The 15631-nt window shown below is 38.0% G+C and overlaps 1 protein-coding gene across 2 annotated transcripts in view; it reads right to left on the bottom strand.

Annotated features, from left to right (window-relative positions):
* Positions 1-24: 24 nt before the first annotated feature.
* TMEM237 (transmembrane protein 237) overlaps positions 25-15631 on the bottom strand; it is a 16061-nt gene continuing 454 nt past the window's right edge. The window contains exons 1-13 of one of the 2 annotated variants that reach the window (XM_014954752.1): positions 14215-15451; positions 13396-13427; positions 12415-12425; positions 11842-11898; positions 10195-10308; positions 9691-9805; positions 8785-8945; positions 8075-8198; positions 6683-6874; positions 5645-5718; positions 5062-5155; positions 3748-3869; positions 25-2835 (exon numbers count right to left, since the gene is read on the bottom strand). In XM_014954752.1, the coding sequence (XP_014810238.1) occupies positions 2768-2835; positions 3748-3869; positions 5062-5155; positions 5645-5718; positions 6683-6874; positions 8075-8198; positions 8785-8945; positions 9691-9805; positions 10195-10308; positions 11842-11898; positions 12415-12425; positions 13396-13427; positions 14215-14232 (1182 nt within the window). In that variant the 5' untranslated portion in view covers positions 14233-15451 and the 3' untranslated portion in view covers positions 25-2767. Of the gene's footprint in view, positions 2836-3747; positions 3870-5061; positions 5156-5644; positions 5719-6682; positions 6875-8074; positions 8199-8784; positions 8946-9690; positions 9806-10194; positions 10309-11841; positions 11899-12414; positions 12426-13395; positions 13428-14214; positions 15452-15631 lie in introns of those variants that run through there. The other variant, XM_014954750.1, reaches the window with a different exon arrangement.

Genomic DNA, 15631 nt, shown 5'->3' with positions numbered 1-15631 from the left:
TATACATAACATTAGCACTGAGGAAAAAGTTAGCCAGACTGATTTATTGTAAACAGACTAATCATTTGGAAACAGGACAAAGTAGCACAATAATTTCTAACTAGTTTAGAGCAGTTGTTTGTTTCACATACATAAAAACAAGAAATTGGCACTAACATCTTTGTAAATTTTTCATTAACACAAAATTCTGCATTAAAAACAGTGGTATGGAAATGCACAAAGGCATTTCAGTTAAGGCTTCTACAGATATTGCATTTTCTGTAATTAAACATCTATTTTGTAAACTTGTTCTAAAACTTTCCAAGTAAATAAACAAAAAAGCTCAGTTAAACTCATATTCCATTGTGAGGCTTAATGGAATGGAAAGTACTTTGTAAAACAGAGAGTTAGTCATCAAGTTAAGTGTGATTTTAAATGGCAACCTCAAACCTCATTAATTTAAATATGCATATATTCAGTCCCTCCCAAAAAGATACACTGGAAAGGCAAACCTGGTTTGAAATATCGATGCCATTAAGTTCATTAACTTAATCCCTGCTCAGCCATCTAAACAAACTACTGTATTTCACAGTAAGAATGAGTCTGACTCTTGGCTACCATCACTTTGTCCAAGGGATACTTGGAAGGCCAATTTCTAGCAATAATGTCAGAAATCAAGCAAAGATGTTATTCAAGTTTTTCCTGTACTGATTTGATGCCTTAGCACAGTTTTGCCTGAGCTCTGTTCTTTAGGGGTAAAATTTCAGTTCTTACCATGCCAAGGTGCCAGAAATGTCAAGCAGCAAAGAGAAGCCATTATTAATCTCATCTTCAGGAGCTCAACAATTCTGTAAATCAAATACACCGCATCTGGAGAAAGTGTGGTGGCAACCTACATTGTATCACTTAAGTAGTGTATATTCCACCGTCTCCTACAGCCAAATGATAACAAGAGCCTCCAGTGCAACACTGAAGGGGAACACCACCCTGAATCTCTCCATTTTAATGCACAGTGCCAGCCATAATTTAGCTCCACAGTTTTGCAAGAATACATATAAAAGAGCCATAACAATTTACAAACAAAGGCTAACATCTCCTTCCCACGACAAAAGTGAATGCCCCAGAATGCAGCCAACAGCTGTGGAACATCTTTCAATTCTGGTAGAACTTTTTTTTCCCCTTCAAGATTACCACAGCATTTTAAAATGCCATGAACACTGAATTTTTGAATTACTTAAATTTGCTGGGTGGGCATAACAAAACTCAAGTCATCAACAGAGCAGCAGCAGCCCTGGTTATTCATGTTCCTATCCTTGTTTTAAAACAACTTGGGTAACTAGAATTGAAAGTTACTGGCTCTTTAACATCCCTCTTCAAGTCTTTTATCTGGCTACTCTTCACTACTAGAAAGTACAGTAATTCCCCAGGGAACTTTGACAACTGCACACCCTTTACAACCACACTTAGACACACACGTTAAATAAAACAATCAAAACCAATACATATTAAATAACGTGCACAAATAGGCTTGGGGCTTTAGGTGATACTGTCTTGAGAAATGGATTTCAAACTAGCTTTTTATATGTCTACTAAGGAGATTGTTTCATCCTGCAATACATCTGTATTTATACACATCAGCAATGCTTTCATTTTGCCACTTTAATATTAAAGAAAAAGAATGTTGGCTATCATCATCAAACCCCACCAAGCACCACTATTACTCCTACGTCAGTACATAGAAGGTGGGTTGCTGCAGAGTTTTTGGTTTGCTTTAGGAAGCATTTTCTTGCAATTTTAGTAAGAAGTTTCCCATTCTATCCTAACACAACAAACATCCTTTTGAAGGAAAACAATCTCCATCAAGAAAGACTCCATCCAAGAAGTAAGAATATTTTTAACATGTCTGAAATCTAAGTTTCTTTAGAAAGAGCAGGAAATAATACTCTTGCCATACAAGATAAGGAGAAACTGCACTACCACTCCTCTGAATGGCTTTGTAATAGTTATGCACCCTGACTGTTGAGAAATTACAGGCTGTACATAGATCGTATTGGCAACCCAAAAACAATCTGCTTGATTAAAAGATGTATTTAGGTATTCATTAGCTGACCAAGTTGTTGCAACATTAAAACTTTTGTTTCTTGTATCTATGTCAACTTGAAAGAACTTGTTATTATGAAACTCTTTGTCAAGAGAACTAAATGAAGAAAAATAAAGTGTTCTCTTTTAAGGAACTATAAAAAAAAACCCCTGACAATCCAATCCCTTATTCTAGCAAATACTTTATATGACAACTAAACCCAAATTATTTTATGCTTACTAACATTGTGTTTTTTACATTTACTGTTTTGTTATAACCTTCCTTAGACTACTTTCTTCGTAAGATTTGTTTTAATCTCTAGAGAATATTTAGCAAAATCAGGTAAGCCAACTGCTATCACCATTAGTAACAAAAGCAGGTTGTTGAAAACTGTACAGCAGTCAAAAAAGCAGTGAATACCTGATCTTCTGCATCCATCTAATTTCTTTGGCTATAGAGGTAGCAATATTTACAATATCACAATGACTTTATGCTCTAGAGATAATCTACTTTCCAAAATAAAAAGCAAAAGTATAAAAGTTTTCAATAACATTTGGAAATTGTAGCATACATAAAAAGATCAAAATCAAATATATACAATATAAAAATACACTTTTTTCTTTATGAAAGTTATAATACATGGCTATAATACACATCATGTTGAGCCATCAGTCACAGCTACAGTATTTGCAGATGCTTGGTTCCACACTACGGCTGGACTCTGGGTATGATATCTCCCTGAGGAAATTCCTCAATTTCAGCATGAAACATCAGTTCTAAAAGAGAAAGAAAATAATTATGTTTTCTTTTAAAAGTTTTGCCTGAGTAAGATTTCATTATTCCTGAAAAGTGTTCTGGCATTCCCCCAAGCCTTCTGCTTTTCTTCCCAATCATAATACCAACTACTTGGCAATGGCAAAAAACTATTGTTGCCCCCCAAGAATTATTAGAATTAGCAATGATGTTAGCAGCTGGTCATATGCAGTATCATCCTGCATTCAACCTGGACGCTGAAACAGAACCCTAAAAGAGATTGAGGGATTGTTAAAGTTTTGAGAATGTCAGACTCAAGAGGGAATATTTCTGTTTAGAGATTTGTTCATTTATGGATAAACTGCTTCATGTATCACAGTGTAAGTTAGCAACACTAGAACCTGGGACAGAAAGAACAGTGAGCAATATGCTAGCTATCACCACAGCGGCTTAGGTATGGGAGACGTTCTAAGGTCAGCAGTGAAGAGCTCCCTGTGGAGAAATTCAGCTAGGAATGCTAAGCAGTTGAAGAGGTAGCTCTTGTGGAGCTCTGTGCTGCTGAGGGTAGAGTTTTCTCATTTCTGGGTTCCCTTATGTATCTATACTGCACCTCAGTATAGATGAACTTTCTGTCTTGCTGACACACGTTCAAGCATATAGACCAGGCTGTCATTCCAAATGACTTGTCAACATGATAAAGTTACAACAATGTGGTTTATCCACTCAAGTTTGAGATTCACATGTTTTTGCTGCCTCAGCAGACTTTCTTTACTATTTGGAATAAGTCCTAATGGAATTTCTCTTTGAAATTTCTGAAGCAGGTTTTCTAATCTTAGTAGCCACAAAATTTCTCAGGACTAGTCTTGAACACCAAACACTGAGCACAGCAGATAAAAGCCTGAACAAACAACATTTTACGTATTAATATTTCCTACCTTCACTGTGGTCTAGCTCTGGTCGGTAAGACAAGAAGATCCAACTTGCCCCAACTAGAATAGACACTACCAGGTTCACTACAATCCACGGCTGAACAATTTCTTCCTCTGTACCTGCCATCCTGGGAAAAGCACATCAACCAATCAGTGAGGGGTTCAGTGGTACATACTACATATGTATTACAATAATAATTTTAATAGAGTATCATAAAAACAAGCTTGGTAAACAAAATGTGAAAACAGAACTACTTGTACTGTCCTTCAGGTCTTGCATTGCAAAGGCCCTGGTAAAGCAAGGGACTACCAAAGACAGTGTCTCAGCTAAGAAACCCCATTATCTTATAAAGAATGTCCACTTGCATATTTCAACAGCAAATTCCTTTTCTTGGCCAAGGGACATAAAATAAAAATCAAAATGCATGGTCAAATTTTACTGTGGTGAAATATACTGCACAATGTCATCAGTCAATCTTATTTTTAAGCACTTCCTCATAAGGCAGAAAGGCAAGTGAACAGCAAGTCAGTAAATCTGTCTGGAAGCCAGTGCAAGGACGTGTGTGCAGATGCTGTGGGGTGGACGACAGGGCTTTAAGAGGTTATGACACTTTTCTTACTGCCGTAACAGCAGCAGGTTGTGGTTTTGTTCCTAGAATGTAGGCTTTTTGATAAACAGTTCAACAAACATTTGTAGAAGCCCTAAAAATACACATATATATGTATGTATCTAACTGCCCAAACCAGCAAATTTTCATGTAAATGCTTTTGTTCTACTTCTCCTGGTCCATTAAGTATCTACTTCAGAAAGTAACAGTTCTGGCTGGGATCTCCCAGCATGAAACAATGCTTCATATTTAATGCTAGCTAATCCCTTGCATCCTGTGTCAGACATACCACTTACTTCACAATACTATGACATTCACTTCTTGGACAGATTAGACCATCTCCTTCAAAAAAAGCATTTAACCTCTACAGAATGTCCTGCCCTTAAACACAAAAGTGTTACCTCAGTAGGGTCCCATTTCTCCAGCAAGAGATCTTTAAGGTTCCTGCCAGACATTTTCAGCATCATTCCAACAGGGTCTTGTTTGAGGTATAATGGATTTGTGACCAACATGACCAAACCCATCCTTGAGTTCTCATTTTTCAGTGAAATTATCAAAGATTCAGGACAAGCTCAAAGGCAGGTTTAATAATGAAATCCTTCATTAATACTTTCTTATGTATGCTGTATAACCTTTTCAATCCACCAGTTTGACTAAGGTTCCTAGGTGGGCTATGTTATAATTTACAAAAGTGATTTCTTAAGTTTCCTACCAGATGCTGCCATTTTCTGAAGGTGGTGTGTAGAGATTAATTCTGTCACATGTCATCTGCTGGCTTAAGGATAAGATAAGAGCAGCAAAGTACACTGGAAGAAATGGAATTAGTAGTGTCAGATATAAAGCCCAAAAATGCTGTCTCATCACTACATGATAATTATCACTACTTTTCTTTCCTTTCATTCCACTGCCTCCAATGATAGTCTCCTTTAATTCACTCTCTCTTCTTCAACATTCCCCTGACCCATCAAAATCCTGTTTCTGCACTTTTGCAATTGATCAGCTATATCAAGGGTGGCATCTTGTGATTCTGCTTTTCGCTAGGTCTGTGTTCTGTGTTCAGAAGTGTGAAAAGAACTATCTCACTAACAGCCCCACTAATGCTATTATTGCAAATGCTTTAAAAAATATGTAGCAAAGCATTCATAGCCTTTGAACGCTATTTTCACCTACTTACCAAGTCACTTATTTTGAAGCAGAAAATAACCAGGGAGGAAGACTTCACTGAAAACAGTATGTAGGATTTCTCCATTTACTGTCTTTTCTGGACAACTTCCTATCCCCTTCAGAATACTTACAGAAAGAGGATACTGCTGCTGGGTCTAGGGTAAGAAAGCCCCTCAGTGCAACTGATGCTTTCGCCAAATCAATCCTGATTACAAAAAACAAGAGTCATGAACACAGCCCAATAAGAGAATAATATTGTTCCTCTAACAGTATTCGATTGTGCTTTTTGTTTTTCCAAGATACCTTTTCCTGATTCTATTACAGTGCCTTAATGCACAACTATATTCCACACACAGGCAATTATCCTCATTATGCCAAATCCAAGAAAGATCCAAACTAAGCAGGATGTTCCATGTGGTTTGTACCTTTCACACTGCAGTCCTTTCTGGAAAAGGGAGAATGTGGATAGATCTGTCCTCTGTCTCATCTTTACCATTAATTTCAATGTCCACACCACCAACCAAGTTATGGTTGGTGGTATGGTAATGTAACTGCTCACACAGCTTACACTAATATGGGAGCAATTGAGAATAACTTGGGCCTCCTCCCTGCCACCACTTAACGAAAAACAAAGTCACAATTTCTTCCACAGAACAGACTTCTCCCCTGGCTTACCGTTCTGCCATGGAAACTACCTGTTACTATAAGAAACATCTATGAGTCTACTCCGTTTATATTTTTGTTCCTTTTTCTGCTCATTCACACTCTTAAGCAGTAATACAGAAACCCCAGCTAAGACAGAAAACTGTTTGCACAGCCATGTTGCAAACCTGACTGGGAAATTGATTCACATGAAAAGTAACCTGACAGAAACATCAGTTGTTCTCCACCACCCCTCTCACCCGCAAAAAAACGGGCTATTTCTCCTATCTGATTCACCTCATGGTCACACAAACAGGACCAGCACACTGAAGCAAGGCTGCAGACAATGGACAGAAATGTGTAACAAAGGTCTGAATGCACAAGTACACTCTATCCATGATGTAAAATCATTCTGTTAAGTTTATCACATTAAGTCATCAACAGCAGATCAAAATGTGCCAGAGGAAGGAGAGTGGAACATACTGCACACAAGTTATGTATGCCTTTCAAATATAAACATATTTTACCTGTCAAAGGCTGAGACTGTACTGATAGACAGCAACAAATAGAACAAACTTTGAGCTGGGTATGCTAGTGTCTTATACTGTTGGAGCAGGTTAGAAACTGTGGAAAGTTGATTTCCTGCCAAAATGTAGATAACAATGATGTTCCATACTGCATACCCAGCAAGGAAGCCATGGGTAAAGAGTCCGATAACCCTGAATGAAGAAAAGAACATTAGACAAGTTTAACACCTTGAATTAGCGAAGAAGTACAGGTAGAAAAGGTCTATAAATCCATCTGTTCAACCCTGCTGCTGTGACAGGGTCACAGCCTTTCACAGATTACTTCTGAATGCTTTTTCTGATCTAGTTCTGAAAATTCTAAGCAACAGGACTTCTACTTCCTCTCTTGACAGATTGCACCTATACCTGAGCACTCAACAAAGAAAACTAAGATGTTTTACCTGGTCCTATCACTACTTCCCTTCATTACTGCTACCAGAATCAAATACTTTCACTTGTTGCATTCTCCCATTTTGCCTGTAGCTTCCCAAGACCACTGCCCCTTATGCTTATACAATGCTCTTAAACTTGTCCTTGAGTCAGTCTTTTCATTTTCTTCATTGCTAAGAAAAGGCTGAGAAGGAAGCTCAAGCTTCAAGATAAAATACACCAGAGAAGAAAATGCCTGTCATCTTCCTATTTTGTATCACAACATGTTAAAATAATTTTTTGCTATTTTGTGCAAGCTTATGCCTCAGTCCAATTTCACACCTCCCTCCTTTTCACCAACCAGGATTTTCCTTTGAGAATTATCTGAATTTGGGTATTTTCATTCTGGCCATATTATAGCTGATGGGTTAATCTCATTTTTTAAACACATTTTTTCTGTAGGTTTCTAGTATTTTTGCTTTGAGAATTATCTGAATTTGGGTATTTTCATTCTGGCCATATTATAGCTGATGGGTTAATCTCATTTTTTAAACACATTTTTTCTGTAGGTTTCTAGTATTTTTGCTTTGAGAATTATCTGAATTTGGGTATTTTCATTCTGGCCATATTATAGCTGATGGGTTAATCTCATTTTTTAAACACATTTTTTCTGTAGGTTTCTAGTATTTTTGCTATTCAGAATTTGTTTGAATCTTTGCATTATGACTTCCTTAGTTATTCTTTTTATAAGTTGCATTTCACATGTGATGTCTAGACTAGAAATAGATATTCTTGACAACAAATACCAGAAGTTAGAGAACAAAGAAGCTTTATACCTGTTGCATCCTGAACCACCATTTATTAGGAATACCCAAGAGAAAGAAAGAAACATCCCAATGATAGAGAAAAGGTTCCAAGTTTCAGAGAGAAGAAAAGAACCAACACTGACTTCTGTTTATTTACATTAAAACATTTATCTTTCACCTGAAACTTCGGTGCACTGAGAGGGCAACATCTCTGGTAGTCCATGAAGCCTTCACATCCATAAGTACATTGATATTTTCAGTGGTTTTAATCAATTCTGCACGGTCAGCTGCCTGAAAACGCCCTAAGAGGATGAGGAAATTGGTTTTAGAGAATACTGTTACCTTCCTTCATCATTTCTATGGTAATACTTATTAGTGTTAAAAAGCTGTAAGCGTTAAAAGTTCCATCAGAAAATTTTGTCTCCTGCTTCCTTCCCCTTGTCAGCCTACATTCCTATCAGGACGCCTCTGTCAGTGTGATGCACCCTGGTAGGCCAGGCTATGCATTTAAGAATGTGCAAAGCACTTTGGGTAATTACTTGGTGTTCCCCAGTACACAAAAAAAAGGCAAACCAAAAAACTTCCACTTGAAAGATTTTTAGATTTTTTACAATATAGTAAACGATAACTTTCTTCTCACGGTCTTGTGACAGTATTAGGCCAGACAGGCTCAGTTGGGTACTATCAAACAGCCTTTTTCACATACACCACAGAATTCAAAAATTCAAGCAAACATGCCAGTATGGCAACACTAACATTCACTGTTGAAAAAATTATAATGTATATCTATTTCCAAATAATTTTTGTGCTGGAAAACTTCTTTTTTCTTTAATTTTTCTCAATACTGTAGTATGTCCTTAAATTATTTAAATCACAAGATGTACTTACGATTTTTTTCAACAAACACTTTGCTAACAGGCTGGCTAATTCCAGTGGGAGCAGCAAACACAGGCTGCTGATCTGGGCTCTTTCTGTGCTCGTCTTCAATGATGTCTTCCTCCTCCACTTCCAACTCATTGGAACTGTGTGTTTCAGCTGGCCGAGGTCTCCTATCAGCACAGAACATACAAAGGGGCAGAGAAAGAACATGAAGTAAAATGTAAAAGCTGGAGGCTTCTATAAACATTTAACATGTCTAACTTGATTGATAAGAACCAATCAGGCTGCTGACCTGTATAATATTACCTCCATTTATAATTTTAAGTACTAAAGTTCTCAAAGAGTTAGTTAACTAAAGCCATAAAGCTAATCCTTGATTTTGGGGTTTTTCTCTCTAAATTCTTCCTTGTGTCGAAACAATAAAGTGGGAAGAAATACATATAAAGAGATTAACAATTACAAAACAAACAAGCCAACTAAATACAAGGCTGAGTAAATGGATGCTTTTGGTAGAAAGGCACTAAACTATTTAAAGGCCTAGTTCTTGGAGAAAAGGCAATCAAAAAGGATGAGAAAGCAGTTAAGTTTCTCATAAAATTAAGAAAAAGATAGTAAGAATGAAAGCAAGCAGTTACACAGTCTATTTTTTTCATGTATGTGACTGAAATATTAGGCTCATGTAAATGTATGCAGAACTGTAATGCATCCGGGTACACATAAAACGAACGAGTGAAGAAACCTAGATCTTAACCCTGGAAAGAACTGCACGTGTACTATGTACTGCACAGGCTGAATGGTATCATGGGCTTCAAGATTCTACATCTCTGTAATGTGACAATGTAAAACGCTACTCAGCCACATTCTCTATCACAGTTATTCTGAATTATGAGATGAGCTACACTAGTTTTGTCTCACTTTGTTTTTTTTCTCTGTTTGCGGATCACTGTTTCTTCAGCTTCAGGGACATCCATGCCATTTCCATTCTGAAATAAGGATGCAACATTTTGCTGGGTAAAGGAGGTCTCAGAATCTGAAGATTTAAAATAAACCACATGAAAGTTTCACAGCTTTCATAAAAATTAAAATACATTCTCTATAATTTATATAGTTATTATATAAACACAGTGGCAAAAAAGTGATGCTCTTCTAAGCTTTGATTGATACAAAGGATTGAAGGATCTATTTTATCACTTCCAAAACTGTACTGCCATTATTTGCATGAGGATTTGTAACCTATGGAAACTAAATCAGAAACTGCAACTTGAAGCTACCATTCACTCAGAGATTATTTTCAGCTATTTTAAGTACAAAAGCACATGATCTGAAACATTTTAAGTCAAAATACAAGTTGGCCAATCATATTTTTGTGTTACCAAGTTTTATTCAGTGCTCTTTCCAATCTATAGTTATTTCACATACCAGTAGGTATTTTCTTCTTCTTGCGTTTCCTCTGAGGAGGGACATCCTGAGGTTCAGGAGTTAGGGGCTCACTGCTTTCAGACTGCCGACGAACAGCTGCTTGGACGATGCCATCTGAAAACCAGATGAGCAGATACAGCAACCTTAATTCAGAGCTGCTGAGAAGCAGGCAAGAAAAAGCTGCCTTTTGCTACATTGTGCAGAATGTCTGTATTTGTCCAGCTTAAAGCTGAGATGACAATGTATTGGCTAGAAAATATGAGTTGGGAAGCTAATGTGGTAAGAATATACAAGGTGGTAACTATCAACTCTCCTTTAACCCTGACAGTTTAATGCCCAGTAGGAAATTGAAGTATCCAAGCAGCAGCACAATTCCCATTTGGGCATATAACAGAGGACTGACTGAAAGGAATCTACCACAGGAAAGATCTATACTCATGTTTTTCTTTTCTACATGCAAAGATTATAATGCAAGTGACAAGAAAAATTACCAGTTTGTTACAAGTTGATTCACACAGATATGCGCTAAGGCAAAAAAGCACAATATCAAAGGGAAATTTAAATGCTAAACAAACACCACAAGAATAAAGGAGGAGCAGAATAAAACAACACTGAAGGATGTTTACTCCAGTCTGAAAGATGAATTACTATACTTTGGAGGAACTACATTTCCACGAGAAGTTAATATCAATTCCTCAGATATTCTAGCAGCAGTAGCATTGTTTTGCATGAAAGACAAAGATACTTCTCCATTTTATATCACATCTGCCTTTTTATAGCTCTTCCAAGTAATGCAGTTTTTATGATAACTGAATCTTTGTTTTCACTTCAAGCACAGGTTTTCCCACCTTTCAGAAAGGTTTTCTGTGCTAAAATGCATAATTAACCAGCAAAGTAATGCCAAAGCCAAGGTTTACTTTGCACCATCATTCAGCTCTCTGAAAACAACAGTAATCCCTGCCAGCTGTGCTTGTTGCAATTAAAGGTCTTTCAGTGAGCCCTCAATGGTACCCTCTTTTGAGCAAATAAAGGAGGTTTACTCATCAAAGCATCATAGAGTCCCAAGTCAGCTGGTTTACAGAAATCCCCCAGATTCTATCAACACATTGGGCTTTATTAAAAGAGATCAAACTTGTAGTCTTGCTTAAACCGGTATGTTTGTTCTGCAGATTCACTACTTGTAAAAATACAAAGCTCTAGTGTTAGTCATATTTTAGGCTCTTGACTCTTTGATGGCAATAGAATGATTAACTTGTAACTTTATTTGGCCAAGGTCTGAAATTGAGCCAATTTATTAAATGAGTTTTATCTTAGTTCATTCAAAAATGCAAGCACTTAACACATTCAACATAACAATGTTCAGTATCAAGACATGCTGTAATAGCAGTTCCAAGAATGGATCTAGGGAGAGAGAGCACAGAGGAACAAGTTATTTCAGTTAGTGTTACAGACTTGTTCTAAAATTACACCACTTTGGGAAAAAAGATTGCAGTCATTCAACACAAAATCAATTGCAATAAATTAGCAGAGAACACTATTCAAAAATAGAATACAAGACTGAAAAATGTGTATCTGTCAGGAGCTTGGCTACAGCGCAGGTCTCACCCAGGATTACAATCACAGTTTCCAGTCTTGGCAGTACCTTACCTAACGGAGTTTTTCCTTTGGGTTTCCTTTTTTTGGGACGACTGAGTGGAATTTCATCTGCAGAACATAAATCAGAAGTATAGGTGCACAGCATAGAGAAATCTCCATTTATTTTTTTAAAAGCCACTCTATTGCTAGTTAAGGAAGGGATTCATTTTTACAAGTGAAAACATCCTCCACCTTTCACAGATTGGTGACAATTCACCAATTCACACAAGCAGGACACGTACAGAAGATGTCAGGAAAATAGGAAATCTGTCTTAAGTACAACAAAGGCTAAATACGCGCATGCACAAGCATTAATGAAAAACTGAAATGCTCTGAAGAATAAACTTTTTGTTTAAAGCACAGTGACTACTTTTCCATTACCTTTGATACAGAAATAGCAAACAGTAACGAGACCAAGGAAAACCAGCAGACAGTTCTAGCAATAGCAGCACAGGTATCCATACAGTTTAAATAATCAGCCTGCATTTAGCAAAAGCATAAGACCCTAACTTTAAAGAGAGGATGAAGTGACACCAAAAGGAACTACCAATGTTTATAATTCTCTTTAATCCTGGAATAGCTCACCTTGGTTTCCACTTCACATTTAAGGAAAAAAAGGTGTTGAAGAGCAGTGTAAAAGAAAAAGACGAGAAGAAAGTTAGTTTTGAATCAATTACAATTCACAACAGTGAAATTCACTCTGCTGCTTTTGTGATTAATTTCCTTATCCCCATTCCTAGTTCTCTTTATGAGCAGTTGTGTACAACAGGGTTAAGGGTACAAAGCAATCACTGAGACTCAAATCTTTGTTAGTGACTATGCACAGTTTCTTGATTGGCTAGCTGTGGATCCGATTAAAAGCTTTAATCACCTGGCTAATTAAAACTTGTCTTACTGCCTCATATGTAACAAACAAACAAAAGTTATGAAACATCTCAGCACATATAGTACCAAAACCACACTATCATTATGTCATCTATCATGAACATCACATTTGCTTTCAGATAAAGAAATTCAGAAATACAATGTCATAAAAACTATGTAATTGCCTTTCCTTCCACACTGCTCACTAGGGCACTGAAAATAAGCCTAAATTTTGCCCTATATTACATCAAACTGGTACGCTGCTATACTCCTATTCAAGAATATCTAGTCTGATTTCAGGAATTCCTGTTCTGAAGGATCTGTGATTCAAATACATTAAAGAACAGGAAACAAAATAGAGAAGAAAGAAGAGACTGAAAAGAGGGGCTTCCATAAAACTAAAGTAGATGTTACTAAAACCGAAGTAGCTATTTGTCTGAAACTTTTTAAAGGCTTTATCTCTCAGAGTATTAAAAGTGAGGTAATGTAGTAAAATTTCTTGGCCTCTGTAAAAGTTTAAAAAGACTTGGCATTCCTTGTAAGGGGTTCAGGGGCAACAAATTAGCAAGAAAAGCAAGCATTTTTAAAGCTGTTATGACTACTCCGATGTTTATTAATTTTTTTTTTTATCTCAATTTCATTACTTTTAAGACCACTGCAGTACAGAACCACGATCGATTCCATGGAATGAACTGATCTTACCTTGGCACTGGAGGAAGGGCACGAGGCGGGCACTGAAAGACAAGACAGGGACCAAAGTCAACTCCTGTAAGTCTGAAACCACCTCTTTCCTGAGCACCTGCTAAAGCACTTCACAGAAACCAGCTGTTTCCAGGTATGGTCAAAACGTGCTAAGTATGTTTTGCTTCATATGCCTCTTAAGCAGTGAGAGACTCCTGATGGAGATGTTACATAAAAGTGCTCAGCACGACACAGGAATAACATGCTTTTGCCAAAGTTCTGATGGGTGCTGCATTAGGGACATGCACCTAACAGCTGCGTGTGGGGCACAGCTTGCATTTCAACTTCACTTAAATAATTTGCACTTTTCACATAAGGTACTGGCTAATCGGTCATTCTATTTAAGTATCAAAATACTGCAATAATGTGTGTGTTTAATATACACAGTATACAGCAGGAGCTGAGTGTTTTCTATTAATGAAGTTGTAAATTCAGAACAATATTAAGTAAAAGCAGTAAAAAGGAAATAAGCTTATTTATGAAAAATATTTAAAAATATGATAAAGTATTAATTTTCATATAACTTTGAAAATATTTACTGGCGAGTCAAACACAACTAAAATCTAAAATTAAGTATCTCTTATTAACAACCTGAAACTGAGCTCCTGCACTTTCTTTCATCTAGAAAAAGGAATACAGTTTACTTTCAGATTTTGTATTATGTAAGTATATTGAAAGAGTATAGAAGAACAAATTATTTCCCACTCTCCAAAAATTCAGTTGATATCAGAAATAAAAAAGGCTGTAAGACTGGTAAGTCTCAAGGATCCACAAACTTACCACTTGTTTCTTTCCCATATCATTTGACGCTGGTCCCTGAAAGAGGCACTGTGAACTGTTCTTCGCTCCCTCACACCGCTCATGCTGAACCTCAGCTAATTCTGAACTAAAAATAAGCTTCTAGCAGCCAGGATTAGCTGGACGTGAACCTTCCTGTTCCTGGGTTAGGGCCCAGTACTACCCCCGTTTGAAACAGCAGCAGTTTGTTCCATAGCAGCAAACATTACTGGCACTGGAAAACCTGTAACTCCATATGCTGGTCCAGGCTCCAGCGAGCAAGTTTTACTTAGTTTGGTTTACCCAAAACAGAGACCTTGTGCAAGGAAGGTTTGCAGGATTAGGCCTCAAATCTCTCACCTGGATTTTGGCCATGCTGAAGACTGACAGCATTTGCCATTTACACAGGTAGAGAACAGCACACCCTGAGCAGCATCCAGCAAACTGGTCAGGACTGGTCACACCATCCAGGTGCACCACCGTAAGGGAGAAAAAATATTGATAAAGGTCAGAGCTCACTACTTTTGTTGTTTCCTGCATTCCTGTGGCAGTCATTATTAAACATTTAGGAGAGCTGATATTTTAAAAAACTAAAGTCTGAAAAAAAATCCTAAAAAAAAAAGGCTTCTATACAGCACAGCAGTATACCCGTGTTCTGTAGTACTTCTCTATGATTGTTACCTTCTACAAAACAACTGAAAAGCAACTTAATTTCTGTATCGTTTATTCCTTGCAAGAAAGGCAGTCATGTGCAAGTGGTGACTACTCGTCTGTCCCATCTGCATCCAGGTACCCAATTGCCACACAAATACGAGCTTTACCCCATTCGTTTCCAGTCAGAGTCTGAAGGAACTCACTCCTGGCTCCAGAGAAAGGTTGAGTTTGGGTTCCCAGGGACATTTACTTTCTGGCAGAAGAGCTGCCATGGTGCTCCTGAAGCCCAGAGGTTCCCACAACCCAGGCAGCCGCTGCCCTGTGTCAGCACACACGACCCGGGCCACGGGACGGTGGGTCACACCTGGGAACTCTCACGGAAGCAGAAAAAAATCCAAAGTACCCAATTCCCGGGTGTCGGTGCCGGGATGCAGAGCTGAAAATGCCATCGCTCCTAAGCGCGGCTTGTACGGACCGGCACCGAGCAGATGAATTTACCGCCCGAGCGCGGTGAGCTGCGCTGCCGCCACCAGCCCCCCGACGTGGCACCGAGGCGGCTGTTACGCACAAAACACTTAACCAGCCTTGCCAGATTTAAAGCTTTGTATACATGTTATTTTTTAAGGTATATGTATGGATGACAACATGAAAGCGATGGGGAAATCCTTGCTCGCGGCGGGCTCCATCCCGCCGCCTCCGCGCCCGGCGGGGATGCAGGAGCCCCGCGCCCGGTGCGCCCCGCTCCGCGTCGCACCTCCCTCTCCCC

The sequence above is a fragment of the Calidris pugnax genome, unplaced genomic scaffold (assembly GCF_001431845.1).
Source record: "Calidris pugnax isolate Ruff unplaced genomic scaffold, ASM143184v1 scaffold103, whole genome shotgun sequence".
In the NCBI taxonomy this organism is placed as follows: Eukaryota; Metazoa; Chordata; class Aves; order Charadriiformes; family Scolopacidae; genus Calidris; species Calidris pugnax.
This window is presented reverse-complemented; position numbering and strand designations above follow the sequence as displayed.